The sequence below is a fragment of the Orycteropus afer genome, unplaced genomic scaffold (genome assembly GCF_000298275.1).
Source record: "Orycteropus afer afer isolate SDZICR_OR568_19922 unplaced genomic scaffold, OryAfe1.0 scaffold00088, whole genome shotgun sequence".
Taxonomy (NCBI): domain Eukaryota; kingdom Metazoa; phylum Chordata; class Mammalia; order Tubulidentata; family Orycteropodidae; genus Orycteropus; species Orycteropus afer.
Window position 1 is genome coordinate 8,101,090 of NW_006921675.1, and position 25,241 is coordinate 8,126,330.

At 42.6% G+C, this 25,241-nt stretch overlaps 1 protein-coding gene across 1 annotated transcript in view; it reads left to right on the plus strand.

The window, feature by feature from the left end:
* The first annotated feature begins 15,832 nt into the window (after nucleotides 1-15,832).
* Nucleotides 15,833-25,241, plus strand: part of SUSD6 (sushi domain containing 6) — a 68,399-nt gene continuing 58,990 nt past the window's right edge. The window contains exon 1 of the mRNA XM_007942326.1: nucleotides 15,833-15,953. Coding sequence (XP_007940517.1) covers nucleotides 15,833-15,953 — 121 coding nt within the window. The remainder of the gene's footprint in view (nucleotides 15,954-25,241) is intronic.

Genomic DNA, 25,241 nt, shown 5'->3' on the forward strand with positions numbered 1-25,241 from the left:
ATCTCACACGTCTTTTCACTTTCTGTTTCATGCTGTAGTTATTTGTATACATGTCTCATCTCCCCCAGCAGTCTGTGAACTCTTTAAAGGTATGTGCTCCCCACATTCCCTCTTCGTACTTCTTATGGCGCCTAGTATATGGAGGTGCCCAGTAAATTTGTTACATGAAGTCAGTGAGTTCCTTAAGAAAGATATGTTTTAAGGAATGACTCTTGTCTGGAGGGAAATAATCACATTTCCTAGTTAATTTATAATGTTTCTTTGTCTGCTCTGTTTATCATAATCCCTGTTAATTTTTTTTAGGATATTACCCAGACTTTATGAAGTATTTTGTTTGGTACTCCTGCCTGAACTTTGGCTAATTTGAGATTACTTTGGAATATTTATTTGGAGATTTAAGGAAGTACCCCTTGATGTGAGTGTATTTAATCAGATTCCTTTCTTCTCAGTGAGGTGATTTAGGGCCCTCCCTGGAGGAAACTGGAAATATGATTGGGATTAGAACTGGAGAGTATGAGCCTTTGTGGAGGGACTTTGTACAATTAGAGGCTAATGGAAGGGTGTAGGTGAGGGCAGGGGCATGGGACTGATCAAAGAGGAAGGAACTGTGGGCAAGTTCCTGCTTCTCATTTTTGCTTGAAGCCTGCAGTCCAACAACTTTACAGGAACTTTGGGTAATTTGTGAGGAAGAGGACAGGAAGAATCATGGTTTGGTTATAAATTAAGAAACTTCTTAGAACTTACACAGGGTAGAAAAACATTTAGAGCTAGAAGACAGTGTCTTGCTTGGCTTACTGGGGCTATTACATGTCAGTAGATGGAAGTGAAGATTATGGTCCTAGAATTCTGATCCTGAACTCCAGAGGAAAAAGCTTAGGTGTCATTTGAGTAGGAAGAAGGGAAAAATAACAAACTAGGACCATATTCATGAAGAACATCACTGGGGAAGGCCACTTCTCTGGTCCTGCCACTAGGTAGACTGTTTCTTTCCACGTGTGAATCCTGCAGCATAGGTAGCAGTCTCAGGGAGGGGTGATGGTATAGAGAGGCTTTTCGTTGTTGCCTAGGCAGGCAGCTCTTCAGTATCTACCCCTAGCTTCTCCTAGCCATGCATGTGGGAGGGTCATTTCAGGGAGCCTTTGCATGCAGCGGTGGAGGGGTAGCAGAACTCAACTAGACATTTAAGAAGCCCTCTCTGGTGGCGTAGTGCCTAAGGCATTTGACTGCTAACCAGAAGGCTGGCAGTTCAAGCCCACTAGCCACTCCTTAGAAGGATGACTGGGCACTCTACTTCTGAGGAGATACAGAAAACCGAAAAACCAAACTCACTGCTGTCAAGTCAGATCTGACTCATGGCGACCCCTCTTTGGGTTTCTGAGGCAGTGTCACTGGGGAAATAGATCGCCCAGTCTTCCTTCCGAGGAGTGGCTGGAACCACCAGCCTTCTGGTTAGCAGTCAAATGCCTTAGGTACTAAGCCACCAGAGTTCCCTCGGAAGAGCGAAGAAGGGGTCTCTATGAGTCGGAAGCGACTCAACAGCAGTGAGTTTGGTTTTGGTTTTAACTGAAAATGTACAACTTTTTTTTTTGTGTGTGATGTGGGTGAAAGTTTACAGAGCAAATCCATTTTTCATACAGCAGTTCGTACACATTTTATTTCGTGACATTGGCTGCAGTTCCCCACAGTGTTAACAGCTCTCTTCCCACTTTCTCCCTGTAGTTACCTCTTCCCTGTGTCCTCCTTTCCTATGCATTCCTGCCCCTTGAGCTGTCTCCCTGTGCAAATACTGCCCTTCTGTTCTCCCACGATTGATCGTTCTAAGAAGTGTATCTACTTGGTGTAAATGTTCACCCCATATGTCTGTTGTTTGGCTGGAAGCCATGGGAGTGAGTTCAGTTCCAGACCTGAAGGGTAACTAGGGGCCTTCGTCTCGGGGATCTCGCCAGGGTCTGTCAGACCTGTTTTTTTTTTTTTTTTTTTTAATGATTTTGAGTTTTGTTCAACATTATTCTCCCACTCTATCCAGGATCTGCTGTACTGATCCCTTTCCGAGTGGTTGACAGTGGTAGCTGGGCAGTGGTAGTTCTTCTGGTTTCACGATCATATAGGCTGAGGTTCACATGGTCCACTAGTCCCCTGCACTAATTGATTCCATGCATCTTTGGTTTTCTTTGTTCTTTGTTCTAGCTGAGGAGAAATCCATTATTGCATCTAGATGGCCAGTTGCAAGGTTTTAAGACCCCAGTTGCGACTCCTACCGAAGTAGGATGCAGAACAGTGTTTTGTGTAGTATGTTACGCCAGTTGAGTTTGATGTCCCCTGCCACCATGGTCTTGAGCCCACAGGTCCAACTACTTGCTTTTTCAGGGTGGTTGGCTATGGCTAAGAAGTTACCATAACTTTGCCTCTTGTTAGCTCTGTTATGTATATGGACATTCTTATAGCACATACAAATTATGTAGAAATATCATCTGCCATTCTTATGTATGGTCATGAGTATATTCCCTTTTGCCTAGACATACCTGATCATTCAGCCTGTCTGTCTACCCATCTATTTACTTATAGATTAATTTTTTTTTTTTTTAATCACTGATAACACAGTATTGTATAAAAGGATTTATCTTTGTTGCCTGTACCTCTTGTGTACCTCTCTGTGTCTTCCTTTTCCTTGGTGTTAATTGTGTTGGTCACTCACTTTTGGTATATTGCCTTTCCCTTCACCCAAATCAATAGAAAAGGTATAACTTATAAGACACAAATCCTTTCTAGCCAACATTCGGCCTTTCTTCCAAATCCCCCTGTCCACTAGAGGTTTGCCCTTGTTGTATCTACTTTCTCACTTTGAATTTGTGTTTAAAGTCAACATGATCTGGCTTTTCCCTTACCACTCTAATGAAAGTACTTTCGGTGAAGTCATCAGGGATTTCTCAGTGGTCAGTGGACATTTCTTAGTGTTTGTCTTACAGAAACTTTGCTGCATCTGCCACACTGCCATACTGCTCCTTATCTCCTTCTCAGTCTCTGCCCATCCCTCGACATCTGTGATACTTAGGCTCATGGTTTCCCTTGTACTTTTCCTTCTGGTTTTCCTTGTACTTTTTGGAGTGTCTTTCACAGGCTCTCCTTTAATACGCTGCTTAAAATTTGGTGCTCTCTTCAGGATTCTGTCCTTGACACTTTTCTCACTCAATCCTCTTTCCTAAGTGGTCTCATTTATTTTTCATGTTTCAGCCATCACTTACAGGCTGATAAATCCAGGGAGCTCAAGCTCTCTGCACGGTTTCATGCTTATTTCTCATTTGCCTGCTGGGCTTTTCCCCAGGTCCTTCAGTTACCTCCAACTCAGCATATACAAGATAGGATAGGTTAGTTCAGTCACCAGTCTGAACTAAATTCATTTCATCCCTTTAAACCCAGTTTGTCTGCCTGTGTTTTTTATCACCCGTCCTCCCCCCCCCCCCCCCCCCCCCCCGCCACTTCCTATAGTAACTTCTGTTATCAACTCAGTCCCTTAGGCCAGAAACCTAGGTATCATGCTTTAGTGCTCACACTCACCCCATCCTAGGAGCTCTGGTGGTATAGTGGTTAATGCATTTGGTCGCTAACCAAAAGGTTGGTGATTTTAATCTCCACAAGAGAAAGTTGAGATAGTCTGCTTCTGTAGAGATTTACAACCTTAAAACCCCTATGGGGCAGCTCTACTTTGTCCTATAGGATGTTATGAATCAGAATTGACTCGAAGTGGGTTTGGCTTTTTGCTGTTGTTTAGCCCATCTTACTCATTTTTGGCATTTGGAACATCACAACACTGAATGAATTTACTGTTTTTATTTTGTCTGTTTAATTACAAGTCCATATTTTGGCATTAGCAAAGCTGAACGAACACCCCTGGTACTATTTAAGTTTTGGGAAAGTTTTTTGATTTAGGCCACCTTCAATTTATATCAAGGAGGAGGGTCATGTAGGATTAGTCATAGCACCATGCTATCTTTTAGGGTTGCTCTAAGGAGCTGGGAGGGAGCTCTGGTGGCATAGTGCCTAAGGCATTTGACTGCTAACCAGAAGGCTGACAGTTCAGACCCAGCAGCCACTCCTCAGAAGGAAGATTGAGCAATTTACTTCCGTAGAGATAACTGCCTCGGAAACCCAAGGAGAGGTCCCTATGAGTCGAATTGACTCGACAGCAGTGAGTTTGGTTTTTTTGGTTAAGGAGCTGGGAACATTGTTTATACTGTCACAGGTGATGAGTGAAGTCAGATTGTGCTGGCCCAGGAGGGTGCTTTTCTGTAGTGCTTATAGAATACAGACAAGTGTGTTGTGGGTGAACTTGTCTCATGCTGTGGATTTAATGTGGGAAATAGGCAAGAATTTTCAAGTGGGAAGAATAATATGCCCCAATTTACTGACTGGTAGATTTTTTAATCATATAAAGGCTGAGGATGTGTTTGTAACTGTCACACTTCATCAAGTTTATCACCCTCTCTCACCACCCTGCCCCCTAAAAAAAGGAAAAAGAAAATGAGAAAGTGACTTTAAGAATCATAAGATTTTGGAACCATAGAAGCTCTTCAAGTGGAGATCATCTAGCCTAACTCTTAATTTTCAGATGATGATGACAGTAGCAATTTAATAATAGCTACCATTTTTTGAGGGCTCACTAAGTGCCAGGTACCCTTAGTAAGGACTTTTTGTGTGTTTTCCCATATAATACAAGGTCCCTCTGAGGTAGGTAATAACAGGACCATTTTAAGGATAAGGAAACTGATGCCCAGAAAAGTTTGCTAACTTGTCCATGAATGAAGAAGCCCTTAAAGGTGGGTTTGGAATTTGAACTCAAGCTGCCTGACTCTACTGCATTGTGGTTAAGAACATGGTGACACAGCTATTGTGCAGTGAGATGGAGCATCTCGCTTGTTCAAGGTCACATTTTCCAATTAGAGACAGAATAGGAGTAGAATCACAATATCCTGACCTTGAACACAGTGAGCACATTGTTTTTTTTTTTACCTAAGGAATCATTCTCTGTGGTCAGTCTTTTCTCATGTCTTGCTGTATCCCTTTTAATTTCAGTGAAATTGAATGAAGGAGAGGGAAGGGTGGTTTAGAGTTGGGGTTTTGGTGAATTTAAAAGTTTATTTTTAAATAGGCAGCCTTCCCAGACTGACGGGGAATGCAGCAGAAGGCCTGAGAACCAGGAAGTGACACAGACCTGTTTATACCATCCCACTTGGGGACCTTTGTAAAGCAGTCCACAGAGATGGTAAAAAGTAAACATAACTGCATCAGCCAGTTCTCTTGGGTTTGCTATTTTTGACCTGGAGGAGGTGTTTGCTGCACAGCTACTGAGAACCAGACTCCAGCTCCTAAACATCCCCTTCAAGTGAGGATATATCAACGATTATGATTTCTTTTTACTGTACAGCAGCATGCAGTATAGTATGTACTTGGCATACAAATTGAAACTTTTCTTTTCCTTTTTCTGCATCTTCCTGGTGAATTATTTTCACATTTCTTTATCTTTCTCTGTAACTAACACCATGTCTGCAACACTGTCCTAAGGCCTCACTAAATATGTGTATGATCTTTAAGTTCTGGCTCAACACTTTATCAGTTCTTCCCCAGCCTCCATCACAAGTCTTTGTTCCTATCTCCTCTGTGTTTGCAGAGTACTTTTTCTACCTTTTTATCAACAGTGACAATTTAACAATATTACAGATAAACACGAATATAATCCCTCTCACATAAATTTGGAATTCCTTGAGAGTAAGAACTATGCCCTGTGATCTTCCAAGCCTTGCACAGAAGACAGCTGACAAATATTTGGTAAATTTCAGTGTAGTCACTGGAAACACGGAACTCTAAGAAGTCAGAGTTAGCAAATCAGCTTCCTGGACTTTATTTGCCTAGTGGGTGTTGAAGCCTGCGCTGCTCAGCTCTGATGGGAACCAGAGCAGAGGAGTGTGATGACACATAAAATGTATCTCTGGAGTTTAGGAACCAATTAGAGCAGTTTCTACCAAGCGTCTGTTTTGCTACCTGGCCCAAACTTCAGAATTTATACACCTTTTTCCTTCTTGTTTCGTAACTGCTGCTACTTTGCGATCTTAAATTTTCTATACAATTTTATTACCCAGATTTTTTTTTTTTCTCCTTCAGTTAATACGTATTTGTTGAGCACTTTGTGGGCAGAATGAAGCAGAGTTGGTGGTCTCTACAGGAATTTACTACCTGCATGCAGTAAGCGCAGCATACAAAAGTAACTGAGTGGCCCTCGGGGAGGAATATGGTTGGTTGTCCCATTTGTGGTCCAGGCAGTGATGCTAGGGCCCAGAAGAGTCTTGAATTCCTGTGGACAGAATTGATTAGCAGTTTTCCCAGAAGAGGTAGACAAAGAGAGCCACTTTCAGTAGGAATGCAGGTGAAAGGTCCCTTGGGTTCCATTTATCTGCAAAAAGAGTATTCTGTCTACTTAATAAGGTGGTGATGTTAGCTGTATTTGTCTTCCAGCTTTATGCTCACCTTCCCCTTTAAAACATAAAACAAAAAACCCCAGACCCATTGTATTCTGATTCATGGTGACCCAACATGTGCAGAATAGAAGTGCTTCATAGAGTCTTCAAGGAGACTTTTAGAAACAAATTGCCAGGCCTGTTGTCCGAAGCACTTCTGGGTGGGTTCTAACCATAAATCTTCTAGCTGGCAGTCGTGCTTGACCATTTGTAAGATAATAAGAATATTTGTAGAAACTAAGCACATGTAAGCTCTGTGCCCTTATCCTTGCCTGAGCTTGATGGGACAGAGCCATGGAGGTTCACTTGTTTAACCTATTGTCTAAACTAGCTTTGTGTTTTGAGCCCAGTCTCAGTGTGTTTCCAAACCAGCTCAAATGGTCCTCTTAGGGACCCTGTCAGAGCAGAAAGGGACATTAGCCAGTTTGAGTATCCACTCTGTTTCAGACATCTTTATGTTTATCTCATTTCTACCTCACAACAAACCAATGAAGTGGATATTCACTTATCCAGTTTACACATGGGAACTGAAAGTAACTTGACCTAGGCTACTCAGTCTACCAGAATCTTTTCACAGTCCTAGCCTCCCACATAAGGAGCTCTGGTAGCATAGTGCCTAAAGGCACTTCGCTGCTAACCAGAAGGCTGGTGTTTCAAACCCACCAGCCACTCCTTGGAGGGAATGTTGGGCAATCTACTTCCTTAGTGAAACCACCTGGGAAACCCAAGGAGGGGTCACTATGAGTCGGGTCCAACTTGAGGGCATATAACAACAACAGCCTCCCACATCCAGTGTAACTGTTTCATTTTCCTGATGAGGAAGTGGAGTCATAGGGTGGTCAGGTGAGGTGGCTTGACCTAGGTCAACCCATAAGTCATTGGTGAAGCAGGGAAGAGGTGGTTTCCTGCCCTCAGTGTTGGGAATTTACAGTCTGGGTAGTCTCTCTGTAAGACTGCCTCTTTCTCTTCTTGTATCTGTCGTGTCTTTGAATCTGTGTTGTTCCCTTCTCTGTCCTTCTGTCTCTTACATCTTTTCTCTTTTCTCTCTGGGCCCCTACAGCTTTGCAGTGATTCTTGCATGTGCAGAGATTGGGATTTTTTTTTTTTTTTTGTTAGATGTTTGTTATTTTTGGAAAGCACTTTAGGAACACTCTGTACAGATGGCTTATACAAATGTGCTGATGGATTGATTAAGCCCTAAACGGGAAAGTGGAGTCTCCTGGGTTTGCTGTAATGCAAAGATAGATGCATGCTAGGATAGGGTTTGGAAGATGAGAGGAAAAGGACTCCTCATGCAGAACAAAGAGGCTAGATCGAACATTTCTTCCTTCCAGTCAGAACTTTTGTTGACTTAAATTTTTAGAGGAAATACTTCTGAGCCCCTCCTATTCCCTAGAAGACATTCCAGATTCCTGAGAACTGAAAGGGCCTTTGGGGATCATCCAGCCCCCATCCCCCAAAACTGATGGACTTACCTGAGGCCAAACCATGGCTTAGTGGTGGAATTGGGACTGCAGTCATCCTGCTGTGGGGTACTGGAAGAGAGATACCAGAGTCTTGAGAAGGTTTAGGGATGGAATGGTAGTCTATTGGTGTTCCTACTGTCTGATGTTTGAGGAGTGTTATGAACTGAATTGTCTCTCATCAAATTATGTGTTGCAATCTAACTCCTGTACCTGTGGATGTATTTCCATTTGCGAATAGAATTTTCTTTGTTATGTTAGCGAGGCCACATCAGTGTAGGTTGTATCTTAGATCTAATCACTTTTGAGATGTGGAAAGAGCAGATGAGGCACAGAGACAATGAAGCATAGATGGGGAATGATGGATGCCAGGCCACATGAAGATTGCCAAGGAACCCAAGGAACAGAAGATGAAAAGAGACAAAGACCTTCCCCTACAGCCAACAGAGAAAGAAAGCCTTTCCCTAGAGCTGGTGCCCTGATTTCAGACTTCTAGCCTCCTAAACTGTGAGAAAGTAGATTTCTGTTTGTTGAAGCCACCCACTTGTATTTCTGTTATAGCAGCACTAAGAAACTAGACAAGGAGTAACATGGGGAAAATGTGACCCTGAAATGGTATGATTCTCCAGGGATATCAAAGCAATTAAAAAACCCTCTAGTACCCTTAGGCTTAGGTGGCATAAGAGCAGAGCTGAGCATTATTTTGTGATTTGGAGGAAGAGAAATTTTAACAAGAGTTTGACATTTGTGTCTTGAGGGCCAGGGGCTAGGAATAAAAAAAGAAACAGATGAGGTAGCATTCTGGCCTTCTGGGATCTTAAAGTCCTATAGAAGAATTTGTGGCTATTGAATCACTTAGATGTTAGTGGTACAAAGGAAAGATGGGGGAAGATACAGAGGTTAGCAAGGTTGGAAGGACCCATTGATCTGTGGGGAAAAAATAAATGGAAGGCACCTAGAAATAATTTAGTCTTTTTGAGGGATTGGGAGGCATTGAGATCCATTTAACATTTAGTTGTCTTTTGATGCTGTAGTATGGCCATTTCAGGGTGAGAGTGAAGAGGGGTGACATTGAAGGAGAGAAATGAGACATAAGGGAAGACTTTGGTAGTTTTTAAGGAACTTTAGTGATGTAGTGGATAAGGCATTTGGCTACTACAGAAGGTCAGTGGTTCAAACCCACCAGCCACTTTGTGGGAAGAAAATGGGGTGATCTACTTCTGTAAAGATTTAACAATTTTGGAAACCCAATGGGGTTCGCTATCAGTTGGAATCAACTCAGTGGCAGTAGTTTTGTTTTTTTGGTAGCTTTGGCTATGTTAGTTATTTCTCTTAACACATTCTTTTGGGGAACTTTGGAATTCAAAGTGTTGGGCCTTCTGTTGTCATTATACCCTGAAATATAATTAGTTGATTAAATTTTGTTCACACTATTTGAATTGTTCTTTGTCTTCCTCTGTCACGTGACAGCAACGTTGGTGTTAAAGATGGTTAATGAGAGGAATAAACTCTCTTACTCTATTTTTTTACCCCTGCCTTCCCCTTTCTGGAGACAAGAAAAAGATTTATAATGGTTTTTATCTACAGTTTCTTCTCCCAATTAGTGAACAGATGTGCCATGATTTAGGAAGTAGGTCATCCTGAAAATTACATGTAAACTGAGGCTAATTTCAGAGATGAAGACAAAGCCGCCCAGCACCTGGGAGCTAAGGTTGACTGAGTCAGAACCCTTAGGCTTCCACAGACAGTGGTCTGTAGAGTGTGATAGAACCCTGAGCCTTCAGCAGCGGGACTGTGGCATTCTCTGCAGTAATAGGCCCCAAGGCTGCCAGGGGTGGGCTGAAGAAATCTGGGCTCCTGGCAGCCTAGAAAACAGGGTACCCTCACTGTTTCATGGCTGGCCCTTCCTGCTGCTGCACCTCCCAATCTGTGAACCATTTTTGAAGGTGACTCCTATTGTTTTAGGGGAAAAGAGACCCCAAATTAAAACAGGTTTAATAGAGACATTTTTATTAAGCCTTGGACAGAATAAAGACAAAACAAAGACAGTCATCCTGGATGAGGGAAACCATCAGCATGAGAAAGCTGAATGGAGTCCACCGACTCATGGCCGTGTGGCTTATTATATGAGTTTAAATTATCATAAAATCATGATTGATGGTAGATAGATATGTCATTGTTACAGGTAGAACTACAGAAGCAGGGAAAAGACCATGATTAGGATACATACATAATTGAAAAGTTACAGGATTGGTTCTAGGTCTTAAGAACCTAGCTAGGTGGTGGTCTGAATAGGTTGTGACTTATGACCATGCAGCCTGAGTCTTAGACATAAGGTGGCTACTAAACAATATGAAGACCCCAGCCTTAATTTAAATTACAAAAAGATACTTTTAGGCAAGTTCCTTAGTTCTTTATGAGAGTATAATCTATTTTTAACTATACTTTTCCTGAAGGCAAATTACTCCTCTCTAGGTTTGCCCTGGAACTTGTCTATTGATAGCCATAATGCTGGTTTATGGTCAGAAAGAACCCAAATGGCACCTGAAACTTATGTCAAACCTTAAAATGAAGTAGACCACAGCCTTCCATAACCCCAAATGCTTTAGAATTTAAGCTCTCATACACCATGACATCACTAATCTTAGCAGTGTTAACCTGAAAGCATCTATGGCAACAACAGGCAACCAAACCATGTGGACTTTGGGCTCATGTTGCAGGTTCTCCTTAACAGCAGAAGACCGCTGTGCTTGTTATTGATTGTAATTTTTGTAAGCACTTTCTCAGATAGCCCTCTGCTGTCTTTGTTTCTGAGCTAAGACTATAATAGAAGGCCTTAGATCTTTCTACTTTGTAAAACATTTATCTCCTTGTATTTTATCCCTTTTGAGACTTAGCAGATCCTAGTGAGCTAGACAGAACAAGCAACACTCCATTTTACAGATGAGGAAACAGGCAAAGATAAGGGAGTAACTTCCCCAAAGTCAGAGGGCACAGTGCTGATTATCCTGGACAGGAAATAAGTGTTCCTAACATCACGTTCGCATTGCACAGTCATCCATCCAGCTTTTGATATTTTGGATTCACAGAGGCCATACTTTGAAGAGCTGACAGTCTGGCTCAAGGGACTTTCTGCTACCACACAGTATTGGGGCAGCTGTACCAGTCCCAAGAAATAAAATCAGAAGGGTAAATGCAGATTTTCCTTGACTCCTTCTCACCCTGTGTTTTGTAGGGGAGCTAACTGTTGGAGGAGGAGATGTTTTACACAAAGAGCAGCTTGGGAGCTGTGGAGAATTCTGTAGCTGAGAGAAGCTTCAGAGCCTTTTTCAAATGTGGAAAAAGAAGCCCCAAGAGCCTTTTTGACAGGCCAGCTGGTTGGTGGCCGAAGTGGGACTAACTCTAACTCATAGCCCCAGGCCCTCTCCTTTCTCACCTCCAAGTTTAGATTCTGTGTTCCTTGTGAAGGTAGATGGGTGTTGGTTTTGAAAATGAGGTGTAGCTCCAGGTTCCTCTTTAGCCATAATTATTTTTAATTAAAAGAAGTGGTCACTAACATTTCAAAACAATATTGAATGAAACAGATTTATTTATTTATTTATTTATTTTTTAAAGTTTTAGCTTGTTTCTCTGGGGATAATGAATAAAACCCAAACCAAACCCACTGCCATCAAGTCGATCTCAACTCATAATGACCCTTTAGGAGAGAGTAGAATTGCCCCATAGGGTTTCCCAGGCTGTAAATCTTTATGGAAGCAGACTTTCTCATCTCTCTTTCAAGGAGTGGCTGATGGGTTTGAATTGCCAACCTTTTGGTTAACAGCTGAATGTTTTAACCACTATGCCACCAGACCACCAGAGCTTCTTGGGATAATGAATATCTAGACTTAATTTGTTCTGAAGCATTTTTAAGGACAGTTTTTTTTTTTTTTTTTCTAATTGTATATTCAAAACAGATCGTCTTTTAAAATGACTAGCTTGACAGTGACCCTTACTCCACAGTAGCTGACTTTCTCCCATTCGGGATGATACTTTGGGGTTGGAGGAGTTAGCTACACTGTATTATTTCTGAAGCAATAATCCTTGACCCAGCCAACCTTGAATGCAAATTCTACAATGACTACACTCCATTTATCTTTTTTCTTTGCAAAGTCCCATTTCCATCACTTCCATCTGTTTTGCACTTGGTCGTCAGTTCTTGGTCTTCATGGTGAAATCGGTCCTTTTGCTTGAATAGCTACTTGAGTGGTAAGGAAGGAGCCAACTATTTCTGAAAACAACCAACCAACCAGAAGCTGAGATGTGAACATCTTCTCCTTCCCAATCCATACTGGTTCCTCTCTGCAGTATTCATGAGTTTGTCAGGTGCCAGGCCCTGAGCTGGATGTTGAAGATTCCAGGTGGGGTAATTCATGGTCTCTGCCTTCAAGGAATTCTTGTCAAGTAGGGTGAGACAACTAAACAAACATATGTAATAGCCTGTTACGGGTGCAGTAATAGCAGGCTGCCCAGGGCACTTAGGGGGTAAGAAGGAGGCCAGTTCTACTTAGGGTGCAGATACTATAAAGTGTCAGAAAAGAATTCTTCATGGAGATAATTCTTGGGCTGAACCCAATAAGCAAGTTCTTGAGGTTTATTTGTAATGGAAATCCATTTGTTGAGGAAAGAGACAGGCAGTCTACAGGAAGGCCTTGCTACATGAATTTTATATTTTTATCTGTTTGAATAGATAATGCATACAAAAGGCTCAAAACTTAAGAAGATTGAAAAGGAATATATACAGTAACGAATGAGTTTCTCTCCTTCTGCATTAACTACTGTATCACTTTCCCTCCCTGAAGGCAATTGCTTGTTAGCAACTTCTTGTGCATTAGTTCAGAGATTTTCAGTGTATACAGGTGTTGTGTGTGTGTGTGTGTTCATCTTTTAAAAGCACACACATACACACATCTGGTTTTCTTTACTTACAAGTGATTGAGCTGCCCTGTTCTTGTAAACCACTGCATCGTATTCTGTTGTATAGGTTACTTTAATTTATTTAGCTAGTTCACCTTTGATGAGCTTCAGGTTGCTCCAGTGTTTTGTCCTTAGAAATAAAGCAGTGAATGTCTTTACGTGTATATTACTGCACATGTGATTTCTGAGGACAGATTTTAAAAGTACAGTCAGTGGGTCAGAGAATATATACATTTTGGGGGCAGATATTGCCAAATTGCTCTCCAAAAAGCTTTCCATTGATTACGAAATACTAAATTTAAGGTTCTTTGCCACTTTCCTACCACAACTTCTCTAAATCCTCTAAAATTCCATCAGAGTGATCTTCCTAAATGTATTTGGTCTTGTAACTCCCTTATAGGGAGCCTTGGTAGTGCAATGGTTGAGTGCTCAGCTGGTAACTAAAAGGTTGATGGTTCAGATTCACTCAGTGGCTCCACAGCAGAAAAACCGTGCAGTCTGCTCCCATAAAGATTATAGCCTAGAAAACCCTATGGGGCAGTTCTGCTCTGTCACACAGGGTCACTATGAGTCTAAAATTGATTCAACAGCACCCAACAACTTCCTTGTTTATAACCCTTGCTAGATCCACATGGTGTTCAGGATAAAGTTTAAACTCCTTGTTATAGACTCCTTCTGTAGCCTCCTCTGTGGCTGCTTCTACAGGAGTACTATGCTTCCACTGTACCAATCCATTTGTATTGGTAACTTTTCCTTCTTTTTTACTGGACACACCCTTCAGGACTCAGCATCACTTCCTCTGGGTGGTCTTCCCTGATCACCTCCACTCCTGCATCTAAGCATCACCCTGATCTGGCCTCATCCACTCACTACTTAAATATTTATTGGGCGTGTGCTGTGTGAGAGGGCACAAGGAGGTGTTGTTCTTGATGATCAGTGGTTATTGGCTTGAGGGAATGATGACTGCTTGGTAGGCTTATTTGGTGTGGCAGTATCTAAAATGACAGCCCCAAAGGGCCCATTGCCAGTCCTGTCACTAACCAGCTGGTAGCCCTGGCCATATTCTTAAACCTCATTGGACGTTGGTTTTGGCATTTGTCAAACAAGGAGGTGGAGCTTAATGCCTCCAAGGTCCCTGCTTGCCCAGGTCTTAATAATTACAAGAGCAGCAGCAGCCAGTGTTTGCTGAGAACTTACTAAGTACCATGCACTGTGTCAAGTGCTTTAATACTAATCCTTACACCAACCCTCCAGAGACAGTATGGTTACTATCTTTATTTTATAGGTGAGGAAACTGAGGCTTAGGGCGGTTACATAACTTGATCACAAGGTCTTAATGAAGGAAACAAATTAGAAGCCAGGCATTCTGACTCTCTTGTTCTTAGCTATGTAAATGTACACACATTTATACAATCCAGTTTTGGATATTGTTTTCGGTCACTCCCAGATTCTACCCCAGACCTCGCCATGAACCATCCCTATGCTACAACTTTAAAGGCTCAAGTTGGAGACTGGGTAAAAGCTGAAGACAGGAAACTGCTACAGGCACGACTATTAGAGGGAACTGGATAAGGACCCAGTGACTAGTTTTGTTCTGGAAACCTTGGCTGATGCTTATTGAAGGCCTTCCTGGCTTTTCTTCTTTTGACCCAGGTAACTCATGTTGCTGTTTGTAGTAACCCTCTTTAAGAGGGAAATACAGGCCTGAGTGAAGGCTTCAGACACAGATTAATATTAGTTCTGCTTAATATCCCTGGCAGAGTCTCTGGGGCATTTTTTACTAGAGTTGTAGATGGCATGCTTCCGTATCTATATACAAAGTCTTCTTAATTAGGAAGAGGGTGTGTGTGGAATAATAATAATAAAGGAAGTATGATCTTATCATTTGGAATACCTATTATAAACTAGGGCAGATGAGTAACTGGTAGATGAATTGAGCTAACTAAAATATAATAGATCCACAGCATGATGTATCATCAACCCAGCAGCTTCCTGAAGGCATGTAGAAAAAATTTTTTAAATCTTGACCTCTGAATTTTTTAAAAGACACTGGCTCTTACTTCCGAAGTCTTTATCTGAACTAGAATGGGTTGTGAGGCCAGTTAACAATTACAACCTGTCCTCCATCCCCTGTCAGTGTGGGGGACAGCCAGCAGAGGATGGCCTCTCAGATTCCAGGTGTGTTGGGTAAGCCAGACTAATTAGTCCATTTTTGACATGCACGGCTGTCGAGTCAGATCCTCAGGGGTTCGTCCAGCCTCTGACAGTTTCGCAGGCTGAGCCAGGGCCCTGGGCTCCAGCTGCTGCATTCCTTCTCTAGGCGGTGTGTTTCTCCCTTTAAGACACGTGTTCTCTCTCTCTCTCTCTCTTTTTTTTTTTCCCCTTTTGGTTAGTTGAATTTGCTCTGAGTCCAAGTGGCAGAGACATAGCCTGACTCGGGTGTAGCAGCTCTGTGTCAACTGCTGCCTCTCTCCTCTGCTGGAGCCTCTGAGGTGGTGGGGCAGAGCTGGGGCAGTTTCTGAAAGATCTGCTTGCCTGACTGATCTCCAGGTGAGACAGAGCTTGTCTCCTTGTCCTGTTGCAAAGCAAAGATCTGGCTCCAGAAGCTGACAGCAGCTTGCTGCAGGCCTTGGCTTTGCCCCAGGGAGGAGTTGAAAAGCCACTTACATGCTTGTCTCTTTTCCTGGCAGCAATAGCTTTAGTTGCTAGAATCCTTTCAACTTTGTAGTGATTATGGCTTCCTTACCAAAGTGCCTGCCTCTAACTTCTGGCTGAAGTTTTTACTGTACTTACGGCCTTGTTTTGTTTGTTTGTTTTTATAGGTGACTCTACCTCTGGCTGAATTTAGGATTTTACTTCTGGTTTTCAAATTTTTCTTCTAAAAAAGACTTGGAAGGATAAAAGATGTGCCATGGCAGGATAGCACCAAAGAGCACCTCAGTGTTTGCCAGTACCTCTGTGGGACATGGAGTATTCCTTCCGCTGGTGATCCTTAGCACCCTGCTTGGAGAGGGACTTGCATCAGGTGAGTTCCCACCTGCCTTCAGTGTGTGGGAAGGGAAACAACATGATACCATTGTTTCTCCTAAAGGCCAAGAGAGGGGACTTTCCCTCTGGCAGAGAGTTGCTCTTCATGCTTTTTGAGGTCCTTGTGAGAAGAGCAGAGGATGGAGGGCTTCTGTGCTGTGGTATACCAGAGAGCCAGTCCTCCTGGGGCCATGGCACTAAAGGACCTAATGAGCCAAGCAGAGAGATATATGGAAACCTGCTGGTGGTAGGGTAGCATAGTGCCTAAGGCACTTGACTGCTAACCAGAAGACTGGCGGTTCAAACCCACCAGCTACTCCTCGGAAGGTTGGGCAATCTACTTCTGTAGTGATACCACCTCAGAAACCCAAGGAGGGGTCGCTATGAGTCCAACTCCACGGCATAGAACAACAACAATAACGACAGCTGGTGGTGGAATTATCACCCCTCCCTGCGACCATAATCATTGTCAGGTAGGGTGGAGGTATCAGATGCAGAGGTGATGTACAGATAAAGCTGCAGGTTTCCTAATCAGACCACCTGTGTTCAGAGCCCAGAACTACCCCCTTTTTGGTTCTGGAACCCACCAGCAAGGCTCTCTACATCTGTAAGCCTCGGTTTCCTCAGCTGCACATGAGATAATAATAGTACCTACCTCATAGAGTGGTTATGAAGATTGAATGGTATAACACCATAAACAGTAATTGTTAGCTATTTTGCGTGTATGTGTGTGCATGCATGTATGTGTGTATGTTTCGCTTTTTCTCGGGATGAGTGCATACTTGAGATACTACAATTCAGTGTAAACAGAGCCTCATCACTGACACTACAAACTTTGTGATCTTGGATAAGTCACAACCATTCTGTGGCTTGGTTTCTCTATCTGTCAGTGAATGGTTGGTCTGGAAGACCTTTAAGGTGACCTCCAGCTTCTTAAGCCTATGCTTTGTGATTCTAAGAACGTTCTGGTTGAAGATGGTGAGTTGGAGGAGTTAACAGGCTACAGAGCAGCAGTGAGCCTTTTGAGTTGTATGGTCCTTGCTTTACTAGAAACGTATATATGACAGTTACTTTGGACAGCATTCCATGGAGGGGGAATCTGAGGGGTCTGGAAGGGAACAGGGAAGTAGCTTGTAGGGCTCCCATAGCTCAGGGCTGTGTCTTTCATTCCTTTCTCATCAACTATCACCACCTACTTACACAGTGCATACAGATAATAATGCATCTCATTTAGTTTTATGTTTTTTGTTGAATTGTTGGGAGAAAGTTGCTGTTTTTCTTTCCATCATAGTCTTCTGACTCTTAACTTCAACCTTTGCCATAAACCTGAGACCTCTTTGGCCATGAGGAATGCCTGATATGACCCAGGGGACCACTGGATTGTTGGGACTCCACAGTGTGGGCATCATGGTTGTGTGAGGTTCCAAAGGAAAAGTAGGTCTTACTACCCTAATGTAAAACAAAATGAAGCAGTGTCTGTATTCATAGGGCTATTCCAAAGCCAGAAAAGGCCTCCAGAAGCGGTATCACAGAACTAGGGAGTACAGGGATTGTATTTTATCACTGTATCTCTAGAACGGAGGTCGGCAAACTAAGGCCTCCAGGCCCGATCCCACCTGCCATCTGCTTTTGAATGACCTGTGAGCTAAGAATACTTTTTACATTTTTAAATGGTTAAAAAAAAAAAAAAAAATCAAAAGACTAGAATACTATTTTGTGACACATGAAAATTATATGAAATTTCAATTCAGTGTCCATAAATAAAGTTTTAAAAGAACGTAGCAACCCTTGTTCATTCGCATATTATCTGTGGCTGCTTTTGTGCTGGCAAGACAGAAATGAGTAGTTGGAACAGAGACTTCATGGCCTGATTGGGACTGGTCAGAGCCATGATGGACTTCAGAGGTTTTGTACTTGTCCAGTGTCTTATGGTCAGCTAAAGGTGGAGCCAGGACGAGAATCTGGCACAGTGTCTGGCACACTCCTGCCACCTACCTCTTGTTAAGACTCCTCTGGGGAAGCTGTCCCGACATATTACACAGTGGTGTTAGTGGCAGAGTACCTGCCTTCAGAGTATCTAGCTTCTTTAGCTACATTAAACCATCCCACCCACCCCCAGCCTCCTCTCGTTCCCCACCCTCATTTTCTAACTACCCACACCTTCCTAACTTTCCACTCAATGTCTGAAATCAATTATCAGGGACTGATGGTCCCAGACTGGCTGGATAAAAGGATTATTATTCTCCAATGTGGAAAAATATGTCTGTTTGTAGTGTGGGCTCAGACCAGGATGGAAAAGTTGGCCTTGTTGATTTCTTTCCCTTCCCCCATCTGCAAGGAATCCTCACTCCCCCACCATACTCCCTCTCAAGTCTTTTCTACTCCCTATAAAACGTGTACTGGCACGAACAGGGTGCTGGAGTTGGAAGGGATTTCACCGTTGCTTAGGTCCAGTGCACCAAGTTACTGCCAATGTTTTTCCCTCTCTGGACCAGCTCCTGGGAGGGGGAGGTGCATGCTTCTTGGCCTGAAACCCAAGCACACCTGTATGGCCGTGCCTGCCATTAGCAGCATGCCAAGCTAGCTTGCCAAGAAACCAAGACTCAGATATGCCGAAGCCAAGAAAAAGCACTTCAGTTCAGAAAAGGCTCTCTTCTCCTACCTGTCTTTCTTATCTGCTCCTGAAATGCCCATTCCAGAGTTATTGCCTTGTAAACTACTCAGCCTTGTTATCCAGTGGGCTCTAGTAGACCCTGAATATGCTTGTGTATACATGTACTTTTTTTTTCTTTTAGTTTATTTTTTACTGTTTTTCTTCATCCAACTTAATATATGTCTACCCTCTAGTTAGTGATTTAACCCATCAAAGAATATTTCTTTTTTTGTGAAACTCTTTTCTTGACTTTTTACCATAGTTTTTGTCCTTTTTGTTTGTCCTCAGACTATTTGTCCTTTTGTGGTTGACTGACTTTGCTCAGCATTATGGCCTCTAAGTTCATTCATGTTACAAGGTGGTTTGTAGATTCTTCATTGTTCTTTAGCATTGCGTAGTATTCCATTGTGTGTATGTACCATAGTTTGTTGCTCCATTCTTCCGTTGATGGGCTGTACATGTACATTCATGACTGTGAGTTTCCTGCTGGACAGTGAAATGGGCTTCCTCGTGGTGGGAGATGGGCTGTGATTCATCTTCATAGTTTCTGGTCATAAATACCACAGCCACCCCCTTGTCTTGGTCATAGTGGCTCAAGTTCAGAAGAAAAGAATCATGTATGAAGAGGTACTTGAGAGTTCTGGGGTGGTTATGTCATGTTTGGGGTTTAGTTTTACATCCGGGTTAATTAGGATCCTGAAAGTTAGCAGCCTCTTCCAGGTCTCTCAATCCTTTTTTTTTACCTATGAGCTTAAGAAATTTGTTGTGTGACCTTAGGTAAATCACTTGGCCTCTTTGCGTTTCCTATAAAACAGAAATAACAATCCTTAAGAATGTTAAAAGTCATTGTTGAATAGACTAATAAAAATGATTGGAAAGCACTTGGCATATAAAATGGACGATGTAATTCCCAAATAACAACAGTAGAGTTGGTATGTGCCCTACTGTTGAGTCATGTTGGCAGGGGACTTTATGCACATGATGTCCTTGCTGTCTTCAAAAACCAAAGCTGAACATACATAGTCATTGTTTGGGTTGGGGATAAGAATTGGGAGGAGATGAAAACTTGATTAGTTGAGGAGGAATTGGGTTGGGCAATCTACTTTCATAGTGGTACTGCCTCAGAAAGCCAAGGAGGGGTCCCTGTGAGTCGTCTCCAACTCGACGGCAGTGAGTTTCATTTGCTTCTTTGGTTAGAACCTTCTTTGCCTTCTAGAAAGCTCATGTTTGTGTAGTTTGATAATCTTAACACAACTGGCTTGCTGACTCATGTACAAAGCTTTTTACTCCTCATTGTTCCCCTTTACTGAGCATATTTACTGAACAAATTGAGTATTTGTTACTGATTCTGTTTTCCCTTTAAATGTTGTCATGTTAAAAATCACACAAAGCATATAAAGCAATTTTAAATAACAGGGAAAACAACCACCTGAATTTTTATGCAGCAGATTGGGAAAGCCGGGCAGTTTTCATTGAAGATGGAAAATGTTGAGAATTGGACTCTCTGGGAGATGACATGGCTTTGGCTCTCAGCACTGCATGGCAGAGAAATGTTGGCAGGTGGCCTTGGCTCTCCTCACCATCTGTGAAGGGATGTAGAGTCAGAGATAATGTACATTGAGTCAAGAAGACAAGACAGGTAGGAAACTGACATATGTCAGGTTTTGTGTTATCAGTCATACCGTTTAAAGCTCTCAAAATGCCTGTGAGCTAGGTGGTCCTGTAACCATGATATAAATGAGAAACTAAGACAGAGAGAGGTTAGATAACTTGCTCAGAGACAGACCACTGTAAATGATGAAGCTGACTGGGCTTTGTACTCAGTCTGTCTGACTTTGCTGTCCATTGTCTTTGCTGGGAACTGTACTACCTGTGCTGAGTGGTAAGCTTCTCTCTGGGATCTTTCTTGTGTTTGCTTATTGGAACTCTCAGATCAGCCTTCAGAGGATTAGCCTGACAGGAAGAGACATCCATCTGTGTTCTCTTCCCCTGGATAAAGGATGCAGAGGATCATCTCTGGATCATCATGTTTCCCTCTCTGGTTGTTTCCTTTCTCATCTACAGTGGCCCTTGGTTGTTTGGTTCCCATTTTAGGCACAAGGTTTACCAAGGCGGTTCTATTCTTGGAAGGAAACAATAGGGACCATAGCAAATTGTTTGCTAAATGAGAAGTTCCCAAAAACATCCGCAGAACATCTTCCTGTCAGCTGCAAAGCCTGCTGACGAAAGTGATGTAATCTCTCCATGGTGTAATTACCTGTGACTATAAAAAGACTTGGGGATTGTAGTGGGAGGTTGGATGGGTCACTATAAGGCTTGTTGAACCCTAGCGTCGTGAAAAGACATTGAGAAATTACCCTTTGCAGACTGACTGTTGTGCTGTTTTTAGAACATTGCAAATCTGTGGTACCATCCCTGCCCTGTACTTTTCTAACAGAAGAATACATGAGTTTACCAAACTGAACACCTAACTCAGTCTTCACTGGGTTAAAGTCTTCATTCAACACAAATTCCATGTGCTGAGCAAGGGTGCCCCACTACCCGACACTAACTTTGCCAGCTTGGGGGATTATCCTTCTTACTTGTTCAACTCTTTCTGTAAAAGGAAGTCACAGGATGCTAACAAAAAAATACTCAGGTTAGCACTCAGAGTGTTTAATTATTTTAAAAGAGGAACTCTTTACTACCTCTTACCTGCTGGGAGATTCCTTTCCCCTGCATCACTCATGAGCAGGAGTCTGCAGAAGGTACGAGCAGCCCTCATATTCCATGTGGGTGGCTGCCTGGACTGTGGCCAGATCAGGAATGACCTTGACCCTCCTCATGTTTCTCTTTGGGCCCAGAGGGACAGCAGTCTTTAGAGAGAGCTCCTTTCCATGGTGCACTGTGAGTGAGGAGTGCACTGGCTGCTAACTTATCCCAGCCTTTTTCACCCACCTCACCTTAAGCCAACCTGATACACAAAAACCTGAATATACTTGAAGATGAGGATGAGACTATAACTTTTTTTTTTTTAAAAAAAAAAGGATTGTCCCTAGAATTTCTTCAAATAGCTGTCTCTTTTAGATGGAATAGGAATCAGTTCATACACACCTTAAAAGAGCAAGTGCCACCTTGATACTCACAGAGCCACTGAGATCGGTACAGCTTTGGTTATGCTTTATCTCCTCACCATGTGTTTTAGGGGCCTGCTCAAATAATTTCTTTTAGAAGGATCAGCACAAGGCTGGTTCCTGCGAGGCGGAGGTTATAGATGTCCCAAATATCCAGCTTTTCCAAACTGCTGTACCACTCCATCATCTCTAATATCAACTCCTCCTTCTCTCAGTATGCTCCCTCCTGTCTTAGAGCTCTGTATTTCACTGTAATGTCTCATGGAAATTACAAACTGCCCAGGAAATGGCTCAGCTAGTGGTAGAGGCTAGGAGGCTGGCAAGTCCCAAATCCATGGGTTAGGTGTAGTTCTGGAGGATTCTCCTCACTCATGTGCTTGCAGGGGCTGACGAACCCACATTGGCAGGTCAGATGACTGGCTGCTGTCTCAAGCCCAGGAGTGAGATGATAACAGACCAAACTCAGGATTTGGAGCAAGAGAGAGCAGACTTCCCTAGAACATTCACATATGTACCCTTAAGGAAACTAAGGGTGGTAACTTGAATCACACCCTCTAGCAAGGTGGGACTCAAGATACGTCCTACCCTAAACAAGCATTTGTTGTTGTTTTTATATGCCATATGCTGTAGAGTCGTAGAGTCGGACCCAACTCATAGCACCCCTCCTTGGGTTTCCGAGGCAGTATCACTATGGAAGTAGATTGCCCCATCTTCCTTCTGAGGAGTGGCTGGTGGGTTTGAACTGCCACCCTTCTGGTTAGCAGTCAAGTGCCTTAGGCACTATGCTACCAGAGATCCTAAACAAGCATAGAGGCTAGGATTTCCAGTATATCACAAGATGGAGGACCATGGATAGAAGGCCATATTAACCAATTCGCTGCACTGCAGGGGCAAAGTAATAGTGATTAAAAGCATGGACTCTGGAGTCAGATTGCCTGGGTCTGAATACTGCCTTCACTACTTGCTCTCTGTGTTACCTTGGACAGATTTTCCTGATACTGCTGTTGATGTTTACCCGGAAGGGGCATGATAACAGTGCCTACTTCATAATATTGTTGTGAAGATTAAATAAGATAGCATATATAAAGCACTTGGAACATGGCTTGGCTTACAAAGAGATCAGATTTTAACACCAGTTGATACTAGTCTACATTTCTGATTTTTATGAAGCTACAGCTAATTAGTTCAGATGGATTCAGAGGTGGAAGACGCTCTTTGTTTCTTCAGTATCCCTTTGATTCTGTTTAATTCAATTCAGTATCTACTGCATAGAGTTGGATCCCCTGATGTTCATTAGGAATTGATTTTGAGATTTCCTAAGTCCCTAAATTCTCAAATACCACATGTTGGTATTGCAGACATAAAGACAAGTAGAAAGCATTCCCTTTGAGATGCTGGTGCTGGAGGGTCAGCTAGGTAATCTCTCCATGGGCCTTTCTTTTCAGTGAGGCTGTCTTGCTAGCATTGCAGAGTGGACTTCTTCAAAGCCGTATTGGTTATGAACTTTTGGAGGCCTTTTTGAAGCCTTACATACTAAGTTTGAGAAGGCCAGGGGGCTGTTCTTTTTAAGACATATCTCATTTTGTCAGTGCAGTAATGTGATTAAAGGCTTACATTTTAAAAGATTCCAAAACATATTTGGGAAAATAGAACATTCGTATTAAAAAATGAAACATCGCATGTCCTCTCTCCATTTGGTAGTCCTTTTGCCGCCCCCCCCTCCTTAGCTTTTTTAGCCATATTTGAAAGCCTTTCTTTTTCTAAGAGCCTTTTTCTACCTAGATTCATTGCTTCCCTAGGGATGGATACTTCTCCCTTGTTTAACTTCTTGACCTGTTAACTTTGCCAGTCGTCAAGTCTTTTAAAGTACAATTGTTTAATCATTCACAATTTTGGGAAGTAGTACAAAGAAGATAGATTGCTTGTAAGATTTCTTCTTTGCAGAGCTTTGCTGGCTTTTTTTTTTTTTTTTTTTCCCTCCCTTTTAAAATTAACTTTTTTTAAATTAAAAAATTTTTAAATTAAAGTAGTTTAGGCATTTCAACCCAGAGGGAGAAATGTGTTTCAGGAAGTTGTGGTCAAGCATAATCGGAGTTATAAAGTAATTCTGCCGTAGCCTTTATTATTCTGAGGAGGAGAGTGACACTTTATGAAGTACAAAGGGCTTGACTATCAGTTCCTCACATGTAGTAGACACATGTCTCCTTGGGAGAGGGCGGGACCTGTGTGTTTATTGTTACTGGCTTGAGTTCTGACAGAATTTGGCCTTGTTGACTCTGGTGATGGTGGGAGGCAGAAAAGAATGTTGTTGGGATTGTTGCACACCAGATGGGGACTGAGTGGGCATGAGGAGCCGCCTCTCAAAATTTATTGAACACTGCCAGGCCCACAGAGGTGGGGGCAGGTGGGAAAGAAGCCTTGGATCTTTCAGCTTCCAAGGATGTCCCATCAGCAGGTTTCAGCCTCGTCACACATAAAGACAGAACAAGAAGCTAGTGAGGCTCTGCCAGAATGCTGTTGGGGCCTGCAGATGGGTTCTTCTTTCTCTCTTCTCTTCAGCTCTTCCTTTAGCCTCTCAAACTCACTGCCGTGGAGTTAGATCCAACTCATAGCGACCCCTCCTTGGGTTTCCAAGGCGGTATCACTACAGAAGTTGCCCAACCTTTCTTCTGAGGAGTAGCTGGTAGGTTTGAACCACCAACCTTCTGGTTAACAGTCAAATGCCTTAGGCACTATGCCTAGCCTCTCTGTGCTTGTTAAAAAGGGCTGGCAGTTCTTTGACCTCACAAATTTATGGTTCATGTCAGGGATGGGCACTTTAAAAATTCTGCCATGATAGGAAACATTTTGGCTAATGATTATCTTGACAAGGATAAGTAAAATAACCTTTAGAAGGACTTCCTCACTATGTTGTCCCCAGAATGTGATCAAATGTCATTTTTCCCACTTTATAGACAGAGCATTCAAAACATGGGTGGCTTTTTAGAAGGTTATGGCCAAAGTTGATAGCAGAATAAAGATTTATGGAGTCACAGCTGCCAAAGACATAGAGAGCCTAATAGGTACAGTCTTAGTCTGAATTCTCTAGAGAAACAGAACGAGTGAGTGAAGGAGAGATTGATTAATTTTACTTCAGTGGATTTGCTCATGTAGTTGTGAAGCTGACAGGGCCAAAATCCATAGGTCACGTGACAGGCTGGAGACATACTAGGCCACAAGATTGTCAGGGGTTGGCAAGTTCAAAGTCTGTAATTCAGGCAGCGGGCTAGAGACTTCTGCAGGCTTGCATCCCAAGATCTTTAGGTCTGACGAACTGAGAGGGAACAAGTTCTGACAGATTATCTATTTACAGTCTGAAGGCAGACTATACCCTGAGAAACTCCACTTTCAACCAATTGATTGATTACATTACATTTTGGAAGGTGATTACATTACCTGTACCTATTGTCATCTAAGGAGCTCTGGTAGCATAGTGCCTAAGGCACTTGACTGCTAACCAGAAGGCGGGCGGTTCAAACCC